This window comes from Myxocyprinus asiaticus, chromosome 1 (assembly GCF_019703515.2).
Source record: "Myxocyprinus asiaticus isolate MX2 ecotype Aquarium Trade chromosome 1, UBuf_Myxa_2, whole genome shotgun sequence".
NCBI classification, from domain to species: Eukaryota; Metazoa; Chordata; class Actinopteri; order Cypriniformes; family Catostomidae; genus Myxocyprinus; species Myxocyprinus asiaticus.
This window is the reverse complement of record NC_059344.1, coordinates 12,711,253-12,737,033: the sequence shown is the minus strand read 5'-3', so window position 1 is coordinate 12,737,033 and position 25,781 is coordinate 12,711,253. Positions and strand designations below refer to the sequence as shown.

Sequence of the window (25,781 nt, the reverse complement as noted above, 5' to 3'; positions counted from 1 at the left end):
TTTATGCACATAAAACAAACATTACGCACTGGTTGAGCCAGAAGTTGCCACTGTTTGTTTCTCTGTTTGAGTGAAAAACAACAAAAAGGGCAAGTGTTTACACTCTTTGTAAAGTCCACCTACGGATTTTTAATGTAGAGTTGACTCTTCATTTTAAAGCATCATTCATGCTTAAGAAACAATGCAAGGAGAATGATGAAACCAAGACGTGCTATGATAGTGAGAGGTTGCTGTTTAGAATTACAGGGATATTCGTGCTTTTGAAAGACTATGAGGTCTGCAAAAGCACTTGAGCACTAGATTCAATGTTATAAAACACAATATGGGCCCTGAAGAGGAGAACATCCATCTCCCCCGTTAGTGTCCGCAGTATTCATTGACAGCCAAAAAGGCTTTAAGTTCTTTAAAGCTGTTGGAACCATTTTTCATAAATTGGCTTGGCGGTTTACCTTCTGATCTCCAGCCGTTTCGCGAGCCACTATTTTAGGATTACATTTGCTACGGCACTTCTTAAATTAAAGGATAACTGTTGCTGATTTTCTCGAGGTTTGAGAGACACTCACAATCTGTTTCTCATTGAGGCCTCCACTGCTGTAGGTCGTAGCGAGGGTCGAGGAACAGGCCTCGCTGTACCAGGGCACGTTGCCGTTTTGCGTACTGCTGCTGATCGACAGCGTGTAGATGCTGTTGGTGTAGCCGTCGCAGTTACAGCTGTCCTTCTCACGACCACCGTTACCCGAAGCCCACACGAAGATGGAGCCCCGTCCTCCACGGCCCTAGATTGGGGGGGGAAGAGAAATATGCAGTTAGTGAAAAAGCCCTTCTCTTTTATTCTCAGCTTCTTGCACACAGTGTTGCTTTTCCGTTAATGAGCTACTTTTTCCTAAAAGTATTAGTGTACCATGACAACTTTAATTTCAAACTGAGGCAGTGGGAGCTGAAAAGACAGCAGATTCAAAATGCTGAATTAAAAAAAAAAAACAGGAGGACTGTAAGTGCTATATATACCAAGAAAGTTTTTCCTTGGTTATATTATGCTTGTTTAACAACACCAGAGTAAACTATTTTTATTAAACTATTTAAAGTGCTCCAGATTCAATTTAATTGCACATTTGCATAATTTCACATGTATTTGTCCAATAGAATTTACTAAGCAAATCTATAATAACCCAGTGACACCAGGTTTTTGTGGACAGAAAGGGAGACGAGAGCATTTAACTGCATTAAAAGGCTGTTGTAAACTGAACTACAAACAACAGAACCTTCAGTTTTCCACCAAATTAAAAGTATAACGGGTTTAACTGGATAAGCAAGTTATGAAATTATAATAGATATAAATTACTAATAAATGATAATCATAATTATTACTAAACAATAATAATTAGGATTGTTGATTTAACGTGATTAGTGTGATGATTATATAAAAAATAATGTATTAAATAAATTAATACTCATGCCACCTGACCCGTACGTAAATTTGTAAATAAATAAAAGTACATACACTGGCAGCCAAAAGTTTGGAATAATGTACAGATCTTGCAGTATCTGAAGGAAATTGGTACTTTAATTCACCGAAGTGGCACTCAACTGATCACAAAGTATAGTCAGGACATTACTGATGTAAAAAACAGCACCGTCGCTATTTGAAAAAAGTCATTTTTGATCAAATCTAGACAGGCCCCATTTCCAGCAGCCATCACTCCAACACCTTATCCTTGAGTAATCATACTAAATTGCTAATTTGGTACTAGAAAATCACTTGCCATTATATCAAACACAGTTGAAAGCTATTTGGTTCGTTAAATGAAGCTTAACATTGTCTTTGTGTTTGTTTTTGAGTTGCCACAGTATGCAACAGACTGGCATGTCTTAAGGTCAATATTAGGTCAAAAATGGCAAAAAAAGAAACAGCTTTCTCTAGAAACTCATCAGTCAATCATTGTTTGAGGAATGAAGGCTATACAATGCTTGAAATTGCTAAACAACTGAGGATTTCATACAAAGGTGTACACTACATTCTTGACAAAGGACAACTGGCTCTAACAAGGACAGAAAGAGATGTGGAAGGCCAGATGTACAACTAAACAAGAGGATAAGTACATCAGAGTCTCTAGTTTGAGAAATAGATGCCTCACATGTCTTCAGCTGACAGCTTCATTGAATTCTACCCGCTCCACACCAGTTTCATGTACAACAGTAAAGAGAAGACTCAGGGGTGCAGGCCTTATGGGAAGAATTGCAAAGAAAAAGCCACTTTTGAAACAGAAAATCAAAAAGAAAAGGTTAGAGCGGGCAAAGAAACACAGACATTGGACAACAGATAACTGGAAAAGAGTGTTCTGGATCTTAACCCCATTGAGCTTTTGTGGGATCAGCTAGACTGTAAGGTGCGTGAGAAGTGCCCGACAAGACAGCCACATCTATGGCAAGTGCTACAGGAAGTGTGGGGTGAAATGTCACCCGAGCATCTGGACAACCTGACAGCTAGAATGCCAAGGATCTGCAAAGCTGTCATTGCTGCACGTGGAGGATTTTGATGAAAACCCTTTGAAGTAGTTCAAATTCAAATCGTAATAGTAATTTTTCACGTTATTAATGTCCTGATTATACATTGTGATCAGTTGAATGCCACTTTATTGAATAAAAGTACCAATTTCTTTCCATAAGAGCAAAATCTGTACATTATTCCAAACTTTTGGCCGCCAGTGTATTTTCCAATCATCTGACCAATTTAAGCTTGAAGTACGTTTTTATGAGCCATGTCAGCAGGGGGCAGTGCAGCTCAACAACCCTCAAGCGACAGAATTACAGGCATCTCACGATTTTCAAAGTTTCAACTTTTAAGCTGACACAGCATCCTAAAAACCTGTTATTTATGATGCTGAAAACCAGTGAGCGCTTCAAAAATGTTTGATGCATATGTACATGATTTGACAATAATAGCACAGACAAACACGTCCTGTGAGAAGAGGACAGATTGATGAACTCGATTGCTAAATTAGCTGCCTTTGACCGGAATGTTCAATTGTTTGGGGATAAAACCCCAAAAAAAATTGACTTCAAAAGCCACTTTGTTTTGTCTAATGAATGCTTTTCTATACTGCCACAATAATACAATATATTTAAATCTTAATATCTCTGAATATATTATTTCATATTTATAATTGATTGAATTATGTATAATTCATATTGAATTGTCTTTGAGGACCTTTATCAGCAAAAATGTATCTGTGTGATTAATTGGATTAATTAATAGGCATGTCATGTAATTAACTTGTTTAAAATATATAGATTGACAGCCCTAGTAATATATTTTTTTATTATTTCTTAAAATTAGTATTACTACTATTATTATATTACAATAATATAATATTCAAGTTGACTGGGTTTCAAAGAAATATTGAGGAAATGTGAGCTGACCCTTTCACAAATTGTACAAAAAAGGAAAATGTATGCAGCAGACATATGCAAAGTGATTGTGATGTTTTTTTATTCTTCTCTGTTATACTGTTTTATGTAGTTTACTTGTTTTTAAGAGGAGTCAAGTGTGAATAACCTTTATAGAACAGTATTTCTGGTCAGCAGTAGAGCATTTGTCCAAATCGTTCAACCTTATCCACATTAGTTTTCAGTTTCCTAATGTCATCCTTTTCCCAAAGTATGTGATTGTGGAGAGCTTTTCGAAAGTCTCATTTTTTTGGTGGAAGAAAACGCTTTTCCAGTGTGGATGAGAGGCATACACGTAGTGAAAATGAAGCGTAGCGTGATTTCATATGAAATGGTATTGTATTAGTGTGGACGTGGTCTTAGTAATACTGTATAGATCATGGCGTTGTACAGTTATACTTGGCGGATAAGTGTCTATTTAAGTTTAATGCTGTCACACCAACATATCCTTATTGTTTCGTCAAATACTTCTGATTGTCAAAAAAACGTTCTTCATCTTTTAGTTATATATTTACAGAGACCTTCAACATACTGTACCGTAGTTAGCTACTTTTTGTTAGTAACTTGTAGTGTAGCTAACTTCTTTTAAAAGAGTAACTTGACTGTGATTTAAATACTTAAAATTATGAGTTGATTGTGACTTGAAAAGCCAGTTACAAAGTAGCATCCCCAACACAGCAGGCAAAATTTAACTAGTGTCAAAAGCCAGATGCATGAGCTACATTGCCAAGAAAATGAAGATACACAAAACAACTGAAAAACATTTCTGTAAGTAGAGTTTGGAATGGATTTTCTCCAAAAAGCATTTTTAAAGCATCATGGACTATTAAAGTGTTATCATGGCTTCTATTGCCAGGCCACACAATTCTGAAAAGTCTTTGTGAGGCGATGCTAATGTTCTTAAGTCATTTATCATGCATGTTCATTTGCCAGGAAAAATGAAAGACAAACAGCAACAGGGTTTTGTGGTCTACCTCTTAGATGAACCGCAATAATGCAAAAGCAAGCTGTCAGAAACGATAATGAGTTCGTGAAAAATGCACACACCACATTAACGAGGCATGTTTAAATAGACACATGACTTTCATTGCACAAAGCTGCCACACGGAAAGGTCAACAATTCAAATAATTCGATTCAGATGCTGTTTGCTTGTTACCTTTGATCATTTTTTTATTTGTACGGTGCTTTACTGTACCTTACAATTAACAAAACAGCAATAATAGTCTGCATGTAAAATAGCGTGCTAAGAGAAAGAGTCTGAAGCGCAATGTTTGGCTAAGCCTTTGCGAGTTTACTCTTTGTTAATGAACACACCTGCTCGATTGTGGCATCCATTCAGGCACAGTGTTTACATAGACCAGAGTCTCATTTGCATTGGCCTTTTCTATACAACATGGAACTTGTTTTCCAAACAAATCTGACTGCTGGCACACTCAACACTCATGATTTGGACACCAGAAAAGGGGATAAATACGGCTAGGCTAAAACTAAGCTAGTCTGTGTATTTTTATTTTTTTCCTTTTTAATTTTTTCCCATAACTGCATTGAGTTTTAATATGCCATTTAGTATGGAAGCCCTGGAGTGCTGATTAAAAAAGAAAGAAGAAATAAATGATCAATCTATTAATTTGAAAATAAAACAAGGTTAAACAAATTTATAAAATGGACAAATAGAGAGACACATTTAAATGTGTTTAAGTAATGTTTAAAAATGTAATATTTATCTATAAAATTGTGCATTAATAAATCATGTATTTATTTGTTTAAAATGCACTTAAATGTAACAATAAAATAGCACATTTATAAGTAATTTTCAAATGCACCTTTTTAAAAATGCACATTTACCTTGGCTTTTCTTTTTCCATTAGCCAATATGCTTTCTTCCTTTGATAGAGTTTAAAAATGACATTGGACAGTTGACTCATGGGAGCAAATAATGTACTTTTTCCTCAGTTTCATGACAAATCCCCTTTCCTGCGTGTCACTCGAAAGAGATGTAAGATGGCCATAATAATGTAGTATCATATCGTAAGGGGGTTGGCAATACCCAGCCCTATTTCCAACCTGTGTCAAAGTTTTTAAATGAAAAATGTAACGTAATGATTCTCCATTAAATCTTACCATGCCATGATAAAATAGTATAAAGAGAGAAACCTTCAGATTTTCAATTTTCACAGTCACAAGAAATTGTTTTTCTTCAGTTGTCATGTTTTAGAGCTTACATATCCAATATATTTTACATTATCATTTCTTCATTGGACTTTGGCACAGTCGTTTCTATTTGGACTTCTACTATTTACAGTGAAAATATAGTATAGTCATACAGTATGATTTCAGTCTGCAATTACAGCCAGTTAGATGTGCTAAAGTTTTAATATTCTAGTTATATTTGGATATTTGACGAACATTCTTGGGTTTTACAATATAATAGCCCTCCTTTTCCCGAATATAATAACTCTTAACATCTCTTCAATTATTGTTCTGTATAGCATAAATGTTGCAAATATGGAAAACAAAGCAATGCACATGAATCTGAAATACAACCTTAAAGTGGTTTCACACAAACTCAGTAGGAATAATCCCAGTCGCAGCATTGTTTTATATAGAATTGCTCGTACGTAATCCATACAGGGCACACTGCAGTAGATAGAGTCTTGGCACTGCATGCCACCATTGTCCTTTTGTTGGGCCACAGCCACTTGTACAACCCCAGTGCACAGCCATGTGCGAATGAAGGGCTGAATCTAAAGGCTCAAACATACTCTACACAAGTACATGAACACAGATGCACCTTGCTACGCAAGCTTGATTTCACGCGTCGTTGCTTTGTAAAATGTGTCGGTGCTTAATTCATAACACAATGCAAGTACGTGCTGTATTCTCAGTGTTGCCGCAAGGGGCGCTAGAGCGGATTTTCTTCTTTCAATCAACAACTGTCATGGCGGACTCGTGCAGCAATTTGAGTTGAATCTTTTCGAAAAATACATGAGACTTTTTGTCCCCAGTCCATTCAAACGAACTTGTTTTTTCTCCGTATCTCTCACCATTCCTCAACAATCGATTCAACTACCACATCTGGGCTGCATTCGAAAACGTAGGCAGCTGACTTGCTGCCTAATCAGTTAATGGTTTTGAATGAACGGAACTCTTAAGGATCTGGTCTCCGAACAGTTTAAAAAGCACCTTATTTTCATCCTGCCTCCATATACAGCCTCCGAAGGTAGCATTTTCCTGGTTTCGGACACAGCACTGGTTACATGGTTACGCCTAAAAAAATCTATTGCCCTCTTGTGGTCTGAGATTTGTAACCGCCAGAGCAACGCAAGAGCACACGTAATGTATGTACAACGGGGCCATGTGCTGGCCAAGCGCACGCGTTTGCGTTTGCATACTTGTGAAGTATGTTTCAGCCTTAATGTCGCTCCGTTGCCCAGCGTCTTATAGCAGTTTAGAGCAAATGCCTTAATTAGGTGTTAAGAATGTCAATACGGTTCATGCGCCGGAAAATCCACAAAGATGCCTCGCCGAATATTGCAATCAAATGTGACATTTCATTTAAACAAACCTCCCCTTGACAAGTAACTGCTTTTATGATCCCATGCGCTTGCAAATGAAGTTCGCCCAAACCAAGCAGTGCATTCCTTTAATATTTCCCACCATTGCTGACTTACAAGCAAATAAAACGTTCTACTCAATCTATTTTGATCTACACATTTCTGACCTCTTAAATGTTGCTGCTAGTTACAGTTAAATATTAAGAGGCCCAAATTAAACAGTTTCAGCCAAAAGTATAACAATTAAAGCACATCCACTGTGTCATGGCACAGAAAGACGGATGCAGATAATGACAGAGCAGTAAAAATAGCAGCTGAGTCAGAGAAGCAATTGTCCATGTCCTGGTAACAGGACCTTCTTTGTTCTCTTGAAATAAGAGTTTAATGTACTATGTAGACATTCACAAATGCAAAACTCCATCTTCAGTCCAACCAGACCATTAATAAAAAACTACTGCAAAAAGAAAAGTTCAATTCAGAAGGCATGCTACTTATGTCAAAAACCATGAAAACATTAACATTTTATTTTGCCATTGAGGTGCTACAAAATAGAATTGACCAGTCGTGATTCACCCAGTCATTAAAGCCATTCCACCAGCATGATTCTCTGTCCCGAGTAAGGTTAGCTAACTGTGAAATCCGGATTCCAACTGGAAATGTTACTGGGACCATTACTCACTGTGCTCAGAACCATTTGGCTCGATGGTGGAAAAAAGCAGCTATACTACACTGATGATCAAAAAACATTATGACCACCTTCCTAATATGCTGTTGGTCCTCCACGTACCGCCAAAACAGTGCTGACCCGCCGGGGCATGGACTCTACAAGACCCCTGAAGGTGTCCTGTGGTATCTGGCACCAAGACATTAGCAGCAGATCTTTCAAGTCCTCTAAGTTGCAAGGTGGAGCTGCCGTGGATCAGAATTGTTGGTCCAGCACATCCCACGGTAACTCTTCATCAAGTTCCTCAAACCATTCCCGAACATAGCATTGCCATGAAGGGGTGAAAATGGTCTGCAACAATGGTTAGGTAGGTGGCATGTGCCAAACTGACGCCCACATAAATGGCCGGACCCAGGATTTCAACTTTGTGCATGACAAGTAATTTTTCCAACAATAGTTTACAGACAGATTGTTTCACTTTTAATTGACACAATACCAGTAGGTCAGAAGTTTACATACTCTAAGTTAATTGTGCCTATAAGCAGCTTGGAAAATTCCAGAAAATGATGTTAAGCCTTTAGACAATTATCTTCTGATAGGAGGTGTACTGAATTGGAGGTGTACCTGTGGATGTATTTTAAAGCCTACCTTCAAACTCAGTGCCTCTTTGCTTGACATCATGGGAAAATAAAAGAAATCAGCCAAGACCTCAGAAAAAAAAATAATGTGGACCTCCACAAGTCTGGTTCATCCTTGGGAGCAATTTCCAAATGCCTGAAGGTACCACGTTCATCTGTACAAACAATAGTATGCAAGTATAAACACCATGGGACTACGCAGCCATCATACCACTCAGAAAGGAGACTCGTTCTGTCTCCTGGAGATGAACGTAGTTTGGTGCGAAAAGTGCAAATCAATCCCAGAACAACAGCAAAGGACCTTGTGAAGATGCTGGAGGAAACAAGCAGACAAGTATTTATATCCACAGTAAAATGAGTCCTATATCGACATTCCCTGAAAGGCTGCTCAGCAAGAAAGAAGCCACTGCTCCAAAATCGCCAGAAAAAAGCCAGACTACAGTTTGCAAGTGCACATGAGGACAAATAACTTGGAGAATTGTCCTCTGGTCAGATAAAAAAAATTGTTTGGCCATAATGACCATTGTTATGTTTGGAGGAAAAAGAGTGAGGCTTGCAAGCCGAAGAACACCATCCCAACCGTGAAGCATGGGGGTGGCAGCATCATGTTGTGGGGGTGCTTTGCTGCAGGAGAGACTGAAAAACGTCACAAAGTAGATGGCATCATGATGGAAAATTATGTAGATACATTGAAGCAACATCTCAAGACAACAGCCAGGAAGTTAAAGCTCAGTCACAAATGGGTCTTCCAAATGGACAATGACCCCGAGCATACCTCTAAAGTTGTGGCAAAATGGCTTAAGGACAACAAAGTCAAGGTATTGGAGTGGCCATCACAAAGCCCTGACCTCAATCTGATAGATAAAATTGTGGGCAGAACTGAATAAGCGTGTGCAAGCAAGGAGGCCTACAAACCTGACTCAGTTACACCAGTTCTGTCTGGAGGAATGGGCCAAAATTCCAGCAGCTTCTTGTTAGAAGCTTGTGGAAGGCTACCCAAAAGGTTTGACCCAAGTTAAACAATTTAAAGGCATTGCTACCAAATACTACCAAAAAGTGTATGTAAACTTCTGACCCACTGGGAATGTGATGAAAAAATAAAAGCTGAAATAAATCATTCTCTCTACTATTATTCTGACATTTCACATTCTTAAAATAAGTAGTGATCCTAACTGACCTAAGACAGGGAACGTTCTCTGATTAAAAACTGAGTTTAAATGTATTTGGCTAAGGTGTGTGTAAACTTCTGACTTCCAATGCAAATGAGGAGCACGTTAAACAGCTGTTGGGAAATCAGCTACACACAGAAACTCTTCCTGCCGTTGTCTGCCAGAATAAAAGCTTGACAATTTAGAACTCTTTGGTTTAACTGGACTGCATATCAATTCCCCATGCACTGCAGAAATATATTAATTTAAATATTAAATAATAATCAATATATTGTTATAATATTACAATATATAATATTCAATTTGAGTTCCAAAAAATTATAATAATGATGATGAATAGTGGGTTGAGGCCCTATCACAAAGTGGACAATAAACAGGTACACAGTGGACAGATCCAGTGTGAATATGAAGGCAGTGTTTTTTTCCCTATGTTTCATCATTTTATTTGTTTAGTTGTGGCTGAAGTGAAAAAGGTCCCAGTTTTTTTTCTTTTTAAGAGGACTCGTGTCAGCCCTCAAAAAGTAGCCCAAGTCTTTTTTATTGGCAGTAGAACATGGGCAAATTATTACCAAATTCTGGTTAAAAGGAATCAATTATTCATTTTTTGTTTATCGTATTGCAGTTCAAATCATAAATCGCAATATTTTTCAAAATAATCTAAATTTGGCTTTTTGTCCAAATCACAGAGCCCTATCTTAACGGCACAGTAATAGAAGTCTGTTTAAATTTAATGGTCAGAGAGAGGGTGAAAATGTAAAACAAAAATTACGGTGTTTGCTTCAAGAAACCTTGACAAAAATTATCAGTGGACTTCCAGGAAACAACAAAGTGGTACAAAAGTGGTTCCTTGTGGTACCCTTAATATACTGTATTTAGTATATATTCTGCAAAGTGTTTCAAGTCTGCATGTGGAGTCTGACTTCAACACTGAATATACAGAGTAAAACAGACCCACCACCCCTTGTATTTACAACACAAATATTACCATTAATAAAAGCACCAGTTAAATGACACAGAAGTGTAACATGTTTAGTTTAACCAGCATGAAGCCAAACCTCTGTCACGCCGCGTAGGAAAGCCTCTTTGGCTAACTTTGCGGGTCCATCCACAGTTTTGCCGTCATCTTCAGGTCCCCAGCTGGCGCTGTAGATATCGATGTGCTGTGGGTTGAGACTGAGAGACTGAGCCTCCACCACATCAGTGACTTCTCCGTCCAACATGCGCACACCTGCAAAACACATCCAAACTCTTAAATCCTTTGAGTACACGGGAGAGAGGAAATAAAACACAAATAAACCAGCATATTTTGTAAAACCTTTTTGAAAGTCAACATGAAATGGCAATTTAAATCCCAATTTAAATATTCAGAATATTCAACAAGGAAAAAAATATATATAGGGTAGGACTTGATTGGACAGTGAAAAGTGGGTGTTCGACACCAGAATAGAGCTAGATCTGAATTCGAATTTGTAGTCAATTGCAGAGGGGAAGAAAATATTGTTCAAGGAATCAGGACAAGTGTTTTTTTTTTGTGCTTGTACCAGATGGGAATGGAGATGGTGACCGAGACTTGGAGAAGAACAAGTTCAACCTCGAGCATCTTGATGTATCCCAGTGATAACGTTTTTTTTTTTTTTTTTTTCTCAGATCTATCACTATTTGCTATTCTTGCCAAAACCTTAAATACATTAACCTGCATTAAATTACTGTGTGATGCAAGATGCTGTGTACTGGCAAGAAAATAGAAGGCTGAATTAGCTAAAACATAAAACACAGCTTCCTAAACAGTCATTTGGCAATTGTTTAGCATTTCATTTGTATGGTTGTCTTGTCCATTCATTTAAAAGACAAGGCTGCCACAGAACACCTCCAATAAGCAAATAGTGATCTCCATAAAAAAGAAAAGAAAAGAAAAAAAAAAGAGGTTGTTATTGTTTGTTAAAGTGTAAACATCAAATGTTCACACATGACTTGCAGCATAAAAGGCACACAAACAGACGGTTCTGAAAAAAAGTTCTTTGTAGCAAAAAAGGAAAAGGAGGGGGATGTGCACGCTCGATTTTAGAGTTCATTCAAAGGTGACAAGCATCTGCATTCTTCTCTTTCATACATCCCTTTATAGACACTGAGCAAGAGAGGAGCCCATCTTATCTCTTTCCACTTCTCTGTACGAAAGGGAATCTTAAACCGAATTGGGGGTTTGGGAATGAGCCAGGGAGCTGGGTCCAAAATGTCAGAAGTGTTGAGTTATTGTGATCCCGGATCACAAAGTTATCTTGGCTGTGGGCAGTCACAAAATACTCCCTTATCCAGTGCTGTTTAGTTGTAAGTGGTAAAAAGATGGGGAATCACAGTTCAATATCTACAAAACAGTGAATCGCCTCTTTGATACACAAGGGGGCAAGGTTACTTAAGGTTGCCCTCATACGGGTTAGTGCAAATAAACAAAAGTTCAGTCGTTTTAAGTTTTCCAATGCAATCTGAGAGCTTTAGCATAGACAGAGAAGTACAGCACAACATCTTGGTGAAACTGGCTGCTTGTATCCCATATCAGCATTCCAAATGTCCTGAACGTCCCTTTAGGACAAAGAGAAAGCTAGCTATGATTACTTCGCAGGAAGTACATTATTTTTTTTTTTTTTTACTTGTGTACTGCAAATACAAATAATTTTTATCTTTCAAAAATGTATCACAAATTCACAGTTTTATGACAAATGCGGTTTTAAACAATGGATTCTCCTGTTTCCTCCAAGCCTTCCGAACCAATATTCTCACGTAATGATTTCTGGCAGAGGAATTAGCCGGGTTGTGTGCCATCTCTGTTAGTGTGCTGCCATCTCCACACTGAACTTTCCTTTTGCAGAGGACACTGCCTGCCAGTCTGGATCAATGCTATGGGTAAGTTATCCAAAGGTGTTCCGTCTATCTCTGATCCTCTCCTCATATTTTATACTCTCCATGCTCATTGCACATTAAGGAGAAGTATCAGCTGCTCTTGATTTAAAGTGAAATCATGCAGAGTACTTACCATCCACTGCTTCTCATTAGGAGGCTAATTCAAAAACAGCTGCCTTACAGTGAAACAAGGCAAAAGCTGACACATGAAATCCCATAACGCATAATCCATGAGCTTAAGAGCAAAGCTTTGGCATGTAGTGTATATTTGGGGCCAGCCAGGAACATGTCTATGTGCTAAACAAATAAAAAAATATTTGCACATTTTCTGAAGAAAATGTAAGTGGTGCTTGCTCTTGCAAAACTTGCCACAATGATGTGACATTCTATGTGGTTGCTAAGGTGTTTGGATTGATGTAAGTGATGTAAGTGCTTTTCTATGGAGTTGCTATGTGGTTGCTATGGTCCCTATATGATCCTCTGGCTTGGTTTCCTCTAATGGGATTTTTGGATTTTTAAAAAAAAAAAATGTTGTCATCCAAAAGGTGAAAATCATATTAATCTGCCTCCAATCACTTAGAAAAGTAATAATAATAATAAAAAGAATAAATCCCTAACCATAAATGAGCAATAGTACTGCTTACCTTAGAAAACATTTCTATAATAGCAACTGACAGCAACAAATCTAAAACAGGGAAAACCCAGAAGACAGTGTGTGTTTCAAAGTCACTTAAAAAAACCAAGAGCGGCTCTTTTGTATTCTCTTTGTCAAAGTGAATACTGTTTCACAATTTATCATTTTATGTTGTCAAGAGTGATTTCCCTCAGAACAGATCAGGACCTAAATGCTGTTTGATTAGTTAGAGCTTGAAAATGTTACTAATGGCTTTTATTGTGTAGAGCCAAATTGACCACAGAATACAAATCATTCCACACCCTCATGTTTTTCTTTCACAAAAGGAGAAGTTTAGCAGAATGTTCAAACTGCTGTTTAATATATATTATATATATATATATATATATATATATATATATATATATATATATATATATATATATATATATATATACACACACACACACACACACACACACACACACACACACACACGTAGCCCTTGGAGAACTGGTAATATGTGTATTGCCCCCTTTAGCATCAATGACAGCGTGCAGTCTTTTGTAATAGTTGTCTATGAGGCCCCAAATTCTTGCAAAGTCTTTGGTCGTCTTGCATGAAACGCACGTTTGAGATCTCCCCAGAGTGGCTCGATGATATTAAGGTCAGGAGACTGTGATGGCCACTCCAGAACCTTCACCTTTTTCTACTGTAACCACTGGAGGGTCAACTTCGCCCAGAGCATTGTCGTGCTGGAAAGTCCAAGAGCTTCCCATGCGCAGCTTTCGTGCAGAAGAATGCAAATTGTCTGCCAGTATTTTCTGATAACATGTTGCATTCATCTTGCCATCAATTTTCACAAGATTCCCCGTGCCTTTAGAGCTCACACACCCCCAAAACATCAGTGAGCCACCACCATGCTTCACAGTGGGGATGGTATTCTTTTCACTATAGGCCTTGTTGACCCCTCTCCAAACATAGCGCTTATGGTTGTGACAATAAAGCTACATTTTTGTCTCGTCACTGCTGTGAGGCGTGTCAAGGTGTTGTTGGGCATATTTTAACCGGGCTTTTTTGTGGCATTGGCACAGTAAAGGCTTCTTTCTGGCAACCCGACCATGCAGCTCATTTTTGTTCAAGTATCTTTGTATTATGCTCCTTGAAACAACCACACCATCTTTTTCCAGAGCAGCCTGTATTTCTCCTGAGGTTACCTGTGGGTTTTTCTTTGTATCCTGAACAATTCTTCTGGCAGTTGTGGCTGAAATCTTTGTTGGTCTACCTGATCTTGGCTTGGTATCAAGAGATCCCTGAATTTTCCACTTTTTAATAAGTGATTGAACAGTACTGACTGGTATTTTCAAGGCTTTGGATATCTTTTTATATCCTTTTCCATCTTTATAAAGTTCCATTACCTTGTTACACAGGTCTTTTGACAGTTCTTTTCTGCTCCCCACGGCTCAGTATCTAGCCTGCTCAGTGCATCCACGTGAGAGCTAACAAACTCATTGACTATTTCTACACAGACACTAATTGCAATTTAAAAAGCCACAGGTGTGGGAAATTAACCTTTAACTGCCATTTAAACCTGTGTGTGTCACCTTGTGTGTCTGTAAACAAGGCCAAACATTCAAGGGTATGTAAACTTTTGATCAGGGCCATTTGGGTGATTTCTGTTATCATTATGATTTAAAAAGGAGCCAAACAACTATGTGATAAATGGCTTCATATGATCACTATCCTTAAATAAGTTTTTTGCATGATCAGTCATTTTCAAAATCAATGCCAAAATTTCACAATTTCTGCCAGGGTATGCAAACAATTGAGCACAACTGTATATATAAAATAATAAAAGATATAGTGACCATGTGCTGTCAAGCTCCAAATTTTTCACTCTGTTCTTCACACAAAGCTACTTTATGGCTTGAGAAGACTTGAAATATACTGGTTGAAAACACTTTTGTAGTATATTTTTTGCTTGTTTTGAAGCTTAATGGCTTTCATTGTATGGGACAGAGCGACGATTCCTCACATTTTTTCCTTTTGTGTTCCACAGAAGTTAGTCAGTCATACGAATTTGGAACAACATGAGGGTGAGCAAATGATCACAATTAAGGCAAAACATTAGATACATAGTTAAATCTCAGCTATTTGATGGAATTAGAGCTTTAGATTAGCTATATACACTTGGTTCTTGAAGGGGAAAAACCACTAACATGGGCCCACCAATAATGAAATTCATCCCAGAGCCCACAGACAGCTGCGTAGAGAAGAGTAATATGATAAAATATGCATAGAACAGGATAAAACACCTCTGCCAATTAAAAGGATTACATTTGTTTGCATTCAAATCTTTGGCTCAAAGGGACCTGTGCTGGAGCCTGTGATAACTGTCCCACTTGTGGTCATGAAGCCATCACTAATGAAGTTCCTCTTCCAAAGTGCCCTTAATATGAAATGGAGGAAGAGTTCTTACATGGTTTAATGAATAAAGCCATGTCTAATCTGAATGTGAAGATAATCAGATGTATCATTTAGGTGCTTTGCAATTCAAATGTTGGAAAGAAGGTTTGTGTGATGATAAAATAGACCAGTCATGTTGAAACATGGAAATGTGTTGGAGGTAAGCATGACAACTCACCTCCGATCTTGGCATTGTAGGCGACCCCGACACCACAGATGCCATTGTTGGCAACAGCAGCTACCTCTCCAGCACATCGTGTACCATGTCTTGAAAAAGAGAGAGTGAATTCTTATTTTTCTGTATGCTTTAAAATTGTACCATTCCTAATATTGATACAGATTATACAAGGCCATTACTAGGTGTCACTGACATTGGTTAATATACTGGCACTTTTGGAACAATATTATGCAGAAATGCGAGCTTTTTTTAATATAACTTTTTTAATTAAAAAATAAAATTCACAAAAACAAAAGGTTACTAAAAAAAAAAAAAAAAAAAAAAAAAAAAAGATAGCACCATACGCAAGTAGAATATTACCCTATTTAATTAGCTATTCAACTCTTTATAACATCTAAAGTGTAAAAAAAAAGAAATTTTTTTCAAGAAAAAATACTTTCCAAATTGGCTAAGAAAGCAAGGTCTTCTCTTTAATCCATTAAAAAAAAAAAAAAGAACAGGACTTTGTTTTCAATTCTTTATACCGCAAGGTCTCTTTTACTTTAATGGAGCAGGATTTTAGGATGGTGAATCAAGCTCATTTGGATGCGTTTCTGTCCAGGTAAGCACTTTTTCCCTGGGACATCTAAACTGTAGCAAGGTCAAGCTAGAGGCTGTCAATAAGCACCTCAGCATGTGAGGTTTTGAGAAGAGGCAAAAAATAAGAGATGTATCCATGCAGAGCTTACTGTTACTGTCCCAAAGCAACAGAGGAATGTAAATAGGGAACTGCGTTATCGTGTTCCTGTCAGGTCCATTCTCCCTAAACATGGATTGGACATGCATATTCTCAGTGCTTCCAAAGATGTCAGTGTGGCATTGCCAACAGAGTTGGCAGCATGATCAAGCTACTGCTTTGCAACATACTCATGAGGAGGGGCCAGTACAATGATGGCCCCAGATCAAATTCTTAGCAGGTAATGGTGGCCTCTTTTGCATGTGGAAAGCGCTCCTACACAATGCTGCTGTAAAGTAGGCAGCTATCTGCTAAATATGACAGCAGGTGATAAAGTGATAACCATGGTCACACGGGACAAGATTACAGCCAGTGACAATGTGCAAATGCCAAAATTGCTTTAAGAATTAATTAAAATGAATGAGGACTGACTGAAAACCCGCTGAAGAACCAAAATGTTTTACAACCGATATACATTTGCAGTAAAAAATGACACCAACATACTGCAAAACAGAACATTTCAATATCTTTGGAAAAATACTGGAAAACAACATTTCAACATCATTTTTTTTCCAAAAATAAAAGTGGAGAGAGCTCCTAGCAGCATTTCTTTTGAACTGAAACTTTAAATACATGAATGTTATGAATGTTTCAATTCTATGAATGTTAAAATGCAAATCTACTAAAAACAAACAATGTACATCAAAACAGTGCAGTTTACAAATACTGTTTGCTACAGTTAAGTATAAATGGGCTGACTATCAAATAATGGAAATGTTTTTCACCATAAGCAGAGAACTCATAAAATTAAAGTTTTGGTTGTCTTTTTTGCCATCCATGCCAAAGATTGTTATCTCTGACTCTGGTTAATTTTCACAAAATTAAAACAAAAGTATCTTTATTATCAATAGGCTCAAAACATGTTGATTAATAAAGCTAATTTTAGATGGAAAAAATCGTTTATACTCTAAAGGCTCTCTGGAACTGTGAAAAATTGTCCTGTCACATGCCTTGCTTCAGTCATATCAGACGCATGAAGATTGATGCAAAGTTAAACATTCTAATTTTTTTTGCAATGTATTTTAGCAAAAGATGCCGGTATCCATCTATATTGCTGCTCCATGCATTTCTTCACTACAGTCTACTGTCAGTAAAATAACCGCGTCTGCAGCTCTACTATGCGCCGCTTCGTCGCAGGCCGGGGGAGAAAGGCAGCGCGTACAGAGCGCAAAAGGGCGTTAATGAAGTGTGTTTGGTGCTACAGAAAATTATTCAAAGATCAGTGCCATCTATGCCCCAGAGCACTTGCAGTGTACACAGCTCTGTTGTTTTGTCGTGCTGCTAATCTAAAGTGTAGAAACGTGAGAGGGGGCAACTGATGTCATGATGTCTAACGGTCCGGATGAAACCAGTCCGGACCCGGACCGCGGCCCGCTAATTGGTGACCACTGACAGAGTATTGTGATGTTTATTACGACATCAGTATCTGCATTCTTACCTTTAAAAACAGCTCGTTCTCCCAGTGATTCATCTTTCTCTCGCTGCTTTCCTCTTTCCCACCTCTCCTCCACGAATACGGAGTACAGTGTTGCTTGGCCATTTACTCTACATATAACCAATCCAATAATACTGTGGGCGGGACATTAAGCCAGACTACAAGCAGTAATCTTCCAGAGAGAGGCGGTGGCATCAGAGCCAACGGAGCACATTTTAAAATGTATTTAATCGGCAATCAGATCAGACAGAATAACAATTCCGTTAATTAGAAAAATTATGAATATCGGCCCCTACTCCAAAGGTGGTAAACAAACCATAAATACTAATGATTCCTCACTGGAGCAGTTTTGGATTAAAGCTTAGCTTATAGTGGCTTTTTCTAAATTATTTTCTGCTGTATGATGCTCTCATGTACTTACTGGTTGCCAATATGTCACAATGAAATTTGATAGTGACAACAGAACTATTCATAACTGATTTCAATTCTAATAAATGTTAGCATTTCACAATTACCAGTAATGTAAATTGAATCCAACAAAAGCATATAACTGCAGCATGTAACTTGTAAAAGTGTGGCAGGGTGCACTTAAAAGATAAATATCGGCGATCAGATTAGTATCGGCCAATCTCAGGTGTAATAATAATAAAAATATAAATAAAAAACAAAAACAAAAAAAACAACAATAGATTTGCAACCTGTTTTTAAAAGAAAAACCCAACATAATTCCTACATAGCAATGATTCTCTGTGTATCCTTGCTATAACTTGAAAATAGTATACTATTTCAAACAAAACATTTCACTAGTTATATTGGAAATAAATCACAATATTTCATTTGAGCAAGATTCAAACTTGTGACACCCACATGAGCACCACGGCCCAAACGTGCAAGAGCATGCCCATGAACACTCTTTTTGCAGTCTGTATTAACAAAATGTATTTTACAGACACATTTATTGCTCCACATGCTGCTATATCCAAACATCCAAGACAATGGAGTCTAGTCTAAATCCACAGTGTCTCTTTTACGATAATCTGCCGGGTCAGCAGACATACTAAAGCAAAGAGAACAAGGGGGCTAAACGCTGAGCTAAATAGCATGAAGGAAGAATCAGTTAAATCCCTGGAGAGTCACTCTAGCCATCCAAAGTCAGCATGTGCAGCAAGGTTAGTGTCTCAGACTTACAAAGTCTTCACTAAGAGTTTAGTCTTCATTCAGCAGGATCATGGAACCAAGATTAGGTCCAAGAAGTGAGGCGCTCAAGTGGAACTGAGGTTGTTCTTCATTAAAAACAACAGGAGGGTAAAAGTATGCAAGATTACAGGACAAAAAGACACAAGTCTCGCCAGGGTGTTGTGGGACCATGCCAAGGTGTTGCTCTGTGGTTGCTTAGGTGTTCTGAGTGGCTGCAAGTCAGAAGAGTGAGCGCAAGTGTCTCTCTCTGTATCCCTACTATAAAGTACACCAAAAGCAGTATGCAAATTGAGTAGTATGTCAGAATCAGTATCCATAAAACAGTAGCCGTGAAATACGCAGATGACCTACTACATCCTCTGAGATTCTGAAGTACAACCACAGGGCACATTACTATCCCAGAAAGGCACGAGAACAAAAGAGAGAGATTCAAAACTATGTTTTAAAAAAAAAAAAAAAAAAATAGCATAAAGTCACAAGTCAGGCAGCTCTTTTCAACTGTGAGTGCTACCTTAACTAGAGATGCACCTACAGTATGTATCGGACAAACATCGGTCTCTGGCAATTTAAGCAATTATCTAAGCTATCAAATATCGGCCAATTGTTTATGATGATCAGTGTTGTTTATTTCCTGTCAAAAGGGGCTGAAAAAATGTGTCAGACAATTAGCCTGCAACTTGTGCTGTGTGTGAAAGAAAATGTCTATTTAAATTGGAATCACTCTAAATTGGGTGAAAATGAGGGCAGAGTTGCAATTTGTAAGCTTCACACTTCTAGAATTTCCAGAGGTGGAAACACTGTTTTTAATTACTCATCTTAAAGCTCAACACAGCAAGGAATTTATCAGCTAAAAAGGGACAAGATAATTCAGATTTCAATTACTGCATGTTAAGAATATTATCGGTTTGGTATCGGCAGATGTTGCTCTAAATAATCGGCTATCGGAATCTGCACACACATTTTTTTATCTGTGCATCCCCAATATATCGCAAGAAAGTTGTTCCCTGTGGTCAAATTGTACCCGTTTAACAAAATGAGAATAAACTATTTTTTTGGTTGTTGATACTACGTCATACATTCAGGTCACGTGAAAAAGCCCACGTTTCTGTATGATGTCCGGTCTTCAAACTACTCCCCTGCACACCTAAATAAATGTACTTCATAAACAGCTGAGAAGTTCATCAAATGCTGTACATACTCTGACAGTACTCAAATTCGTACACAATTCATCGCAATTCATACTGTGAGGGAGGAGGCTCCCACTGTGTTTTTCCAGTCTCAAAATGTCATGGTGTGTGATGACGATAAACGGTGGTGAATCTTGGGTGTCTTGAATGGAAAAACTGGTCCAGATGCTCCTTGAATAGATTTATACAATGCACATGACCTGGCTGTATCTCCATAGACATATTTGCATGAGTCTGTTTTATTCTTCACAGCCCACTTTTACAGCAATACCTTCCACAATTTGGTGACAATATTACCTGACTTGCTTGATCAAAACCCTTTCAAACTGAAATGTGAATCAATAGTCTCATACAGATGTACCTTCCATACACCTGAACAAGATATAGATTTCAGAAACAAATTATCACCACGGTCCTTCTCCATTCGCAAACGATCACCATTCTCTTTATTTTTAGGGATCGACACCTCAAGGTATCATGAATTATCCCTGGCCTGAACTTTCCTCTAAACATGGTAAACATGCCTTTTCCTGCATGGAATAAATGTATGTGACTGCATCCACATCCACGTCTTTTATCATAGTTGGATGGTTTAATGAAGATTTAGTTTGGTAGGACACCTTGCGGTACCATCCCCTATGCTGGAGCCTGTAGGCTCACTCACTTTGAAGCTGAACACAAACAGGTTTCTGATGTTATGAGTGAGATATGCCACTGCTGAGCTGTCTGATAGATGCAAAACAAGCCTGGACATATAAGTGACAATAACAATCTTCCTCACTGTCGACTACAGGAGTTTAACAGTCTGAACTAGCAAGAAAGAATATTTCCCAACCAAAAAAGATTAAATGAATTAGTTGTGAAAACAGACACATTTATCACACTCTTTCAAATCTCCCAATCTCTTAGATGGAAAGGTCAGAGAAAATATGCAATTTTACAACTCATCTCTGAGTAATAAAAATGAATGGTTTATGACTTCAGAAAATGGAAAATCTATTTTTATTTTGAATTGAAGAAAATCACAGCATCACACCAGCTGATTTTTTCCAGCAATTTTCAGGTGTAAGCTTCATTAACATAAATAGCCGGCCAGTAAGTGAGAGATTGAGCACACATTAGCATCTGCCAGTGGGAGGTCGTTAATCTCTTGACCGTCGGGTATTTCGGCGAGCTCCACATGACAGGGAATCAGAGAGAGAGAGAGAGAGAGAGAGTGAGTTTCGGTGAGTTGGTATGTCCGTCACCCTTCCACCATTCTTAATCAGCAAATGTGTCATACCTCCGACTAAAGACAGTGAGATCTCAGCAAAATAGTCTGCAAGTGTGACACCTTCGACAAAAATCTAATTGCTTGGAGTCTGTTAGTGTGACGCCAGCTTAAGGTGTTTTAAGGGAACTGCAGTGAGGTTGTTAGCAGGGCTCTACAGTGCGACCATTCCAGTCACATTTGTGACTGAAAATTACTGTGCAATTGTGAAACAATATTTAGGTGCACTGCTGCGAGTGACCTGATTGAAATAGGGGTGAGAGAAAAAAAAACTATTATCCGATTAATCGATTCTGAGAATGCGTCAGTGAAGTGGTACTTATGCACGTGCCAGAGACAGATGTTAGAAACATGCGCATATCCTAAAGCCAAGTGAATCCTACAAAATGTATCGCAGATTGGATGCATCAAACACACACCATTCGTCTCCTAATCAAACTACGATCTCGAAATTAATTTACAAACTCGCTCACATGGTAACAGGAGAGTTGATTTCGTGATTACATGTCAACATGAAATACGAGCTTGCACCTGTTATTGCACTAATTTGCACAAGGAGAAAAAAACCACCCGAAAATAATGAGTCTGCGGTTCGGGAGACGTGGGAGATTTTTATTTCCTAATTATTTTTGCCTGCTTCTTCCCAATGTCTTTTACTCCTCTTGCACACTTTCACTGGCAGTTGCATATTGCTGGTCTATCGCTTGTCAGGAAGAGTGAGCATTCCTGATGGCTCCTTAGATAAAAGTTAAGCAGGTGAGACTTCTACTCGCAGAGCAAACAGATGGAACAGCGCATTCAAGATGATTGATAGATCTTTTAAAATAATATTCCCGCTATTTGTGCCACTTTATCACCTGTTGTTAGGAAAGGAGAGACTGACATCTGCACTCTCACAGCAGCAGATATCTCATGTAATCAACCAAAAGCAACAACCTGTAGTTATAGTTATAGTCTGTCACAGGTTAACTTACAGTCTAAGAACCCCAATTTTGGTCAAAATATGAAGTTACTGTGTTGCCTTTGCACAGCAGAATAATCAATAAGAAAAAAAAATTACACCGGATGCCAAACGTTTTGAATAAAGTACAGATTTTTCAGTTTCGGAAGGAAATTGGTACTTTAATTCACCAAAGTGGCATTCAGCTGATCACAAAGTATAGTCAGGACATTACTGATGTAAAAAACAGCACCATCACTGTTTGAAAAAAGGCATTTTTGATCAAATCTAGACAGGCCCCATTTCCAGCAGCCATCACTCCAACACCTTATCCTTGAGTAATCATGCTAAATTGCTAATTTGGTACTAGAAAATCACTTGCCATTATATCAAACACAGTTGAAAGCTATTTGGTTCATTAAATGAAGCTTAACATTGTCTTTGTTTTTGAGTTGCCACAGTATGCAATAGACTGCCAAGTCTTAAGGTCAATATTAGGTCAAAAATGGCAAAAAAGAAACAGCTTTCACTAAAAACTCAATCATTGTTTTGAGGAATGAAGGCTATACGATGCTTGAAATTGCTGAACAACTGAAGATTTCATACAAAGGTGTACACTACAGTCTACAAAGGACAACTGGCTCTAACAAGGACAGAAAGAGATGTGGAAGGCCCAGATGTACAACTAAACAAGAGGATAAGTACATCAGAGTATCTAGTTTGAGAAATAGACGCCTCACATGTCCCCAGCTGACAGCTTCATTGAATTCTACCCGCTCAACACCAGTTTCATGTACAACAGTAAAGAGAAGAATCAGGGGTGCAGGCCTTATGGGAAAAACTGCAAAGAAAAAGCCACTTTTGAAACAGAAAACAAAATGTTAGAGTGGGCAAACAAACACAAACATTGGACAACAGATAATTGGAAAAGAGTGTTATGGATCTTAACCCCATTGAGCTTTTGTGGGATCAGCTAGACTGTAAGGTGCGTGAGAAGTGCCTGACAAGACAGCCGCATCTATGGCAAGTGCTACAGGAAGTGTGGGGTGAAATGTCACCCGAGTATCTGGACAAACTGACCGCTAGAATGCCAAGGATCTGCAAAGCTGTCATTGCTGCACGTGGAGGATTTTTTGATGAGAACTCTTTGAAGTAGTTTAAGAGGTTCTGAACATTTTTCAAATTGTAATAGTAATTTTCTTACATTATTAATGTCCTGACTACACATTGTAATCAGTTGAATGCCACTTTGGTGAATAAAAGTACCAATTTCTTTCCATAAGAGCAAAATCTGTACATTATTCCAAACTTTTGGCCGCCAGTGTAGATATCTCAGGATTAGTTTTGAATTCGGATCGTATTGTATAGTACAATCGGAATAAAAATGACAACTCCCAAACGCATCTACACTGCACAGTAGTTATGTTTCACACTGCGATTGGCTGCTTTTCGTCCCTTCAGTGAACCGAGCAAGCGCGAAAAAGTTGAGACGTTTTAGTCAGCTTGAATGAAATTTAAAGCATCAAATTTTATTTTAAAAGTTAAATTTACAAAGCCTGGCCAATTGAAATATGCAGCATCTAATTGTTGTACATTGTGTGACAGAAACATCAATTGTGTTCAGCAGTGCAAATGTCAGAGGACCACACTTCAAAGACTGAACATTGTGTTTTTTATATTTTTGTTCACAAGCTGAAACAGGTTAACATAAGCTGATGTTGTTTTTTTGCAGACAAAATTAACTGAAAATATAAAATTTGGTTTATAAGAATTTAAACTCCTTTCTCATGACTCACACTATGTTCCAGAATTTTGTCATAATTGATGAGCTCAGTTCTCTCATGCTTTTTTACATTTACGCATTTGGCAGATGCTCTTATCCAAAGTGACGTACAGCGCACTTATTACAGGGACAATTCCCCCGGAGCAACCTGGAGTTAAGTGCCTTGCTCAAGGACGCAATGGTGGTGGCTGTGGGGATCGAACCAGCAACCTTCCGATGACCGGTTATGTGCTTTAGCCCACTATGCCATCACCACTCCTTTTTGTGCATGTTATTTTGTGGCACATTAACGTTCCCATCTCTAAAAATAAATAAATAAACTGGACAACTGTGCTCATAAATTTTTGACTGTGCTCCTAATTTTTTTTAATTAGGAGCATAAATGCATAAAAAAGTAAGCATAGAGCCCAGGCTAGAGTGTTGCTATGCAGTCGCTACCAAGACAAAGGAGTGATCTATGGTATTCTGGTCCCTAAATATGGCTAGGAACCCTCCTACAGTAAAAACTGTACATCTGATCGAGTAAAAAAGTGAGAGAACATCCATGTTTGAAGCATAAACGGTCCAGGATTAGTTTTGTGCTTAAGCTCAATATCTGATTTAAGAGTTTGTTCAAAGTCCTAAGTTTGAGGAACAGTAAAAAAGGATAATAGCCTTAGCAAACATGACTAACTACACATCAAGGAATGGCTTTGTCCTCTAAATATACAATTATTACTGTACAGCATAAAGCATGTCCACCAGAGCACAAACAGATAACGGTTTATATGAAATAAAAATGTGGAGGTCAGAATTACATTTTTAGGCCAACTAAAAAAAAAAAGACCTGACAGATAAATTAAACAAGTCAAATAATCAGCAATAAAAGCAAATGTAAAATATGAGTACTTCTGCTTCACTTTACAGAAGAAAATCAGTCTTATGACACAGCACCATCTGCTTTCCCTAACGCCACAGGCGTTTTACTAGGACATACTGCTTGGGTCTTTATATAACCCTGAAGGGAATCAAACCTGCAGCAGTCATGCCATCTCATAAGAAGAGGAATATTCTGGACAGTCTGTGAGATGCAAGACTGTTTGCTATTTTAGACTCCTACACAGAACGGCAATAAAAATATGTCATTCTGAAAGCTTGCAGACTCAGTCAAGCAAGATATTGTTTACATAAGCAAGAGACAATGAGTGTGGCTACCAGAACCATACATTAGGAACAATGGGTTGCTTGTACTCGACTGAAAAAATGCTCAATATTCTAGCATTAACTTCACTGTTTACAGATGGGGTATTCTTAAACTTGGCTAAAACACTCACCACATGTCAACACTTCATCTAAAGAACAAGATCTGTATTAATAAGAGGTTAATGGGAAGATTTCAAGAGGACACGTACATGTAGTAGGTTTGACATCACACGTAGGAACATTTGGAAGTTTGTAAATGTTTGCGGCTGAAATAGGCTTAGCTATGAAAAATCAGATTTAGAATTTTCTGCTTGAATTAGCAGACACGTTACACAGGCTGGATATTTCTAATACATTCAATACAGATGTATTTATTGCCATCTAACA

The 25,781-nt window shown here is 38.0% G+C and overlaps 1 protein-coding gene across 2 annotated transcripts in view; it reads right to left on the bottom strand.

Annotated features, from left to right (window-relative positions):
• The window catches only part of LOC127445520 (furin-1-like), a 156,754-nt gene that overhangs the window by 24,061 nt on the left and 106,912 nt on the right, over positions 1 to 25,781 (bottom strand). For both annotated transcript variants that reach the window (XM_051705667.1, XM_051705676.1), the window contains exons 7-9: positions 15,626 to 15,714; positions 10,529 to 10,701; positions 564 to 776 (exon numbers count right to left, since the gene is read on the bottom strand). In XM_051705667.1, coding sequence (XP_051561627.1) covers positions 564 to 776; positions 10,529 to 10,701; positions 15,626 to 15,714 — 475 coding nt within the window. The remainder of the gene's footprint in view (positions 1 to 563; positions 777 to 10,528; positions 10,702 to 15,625; positions 15,715 to 25,781) is intronic.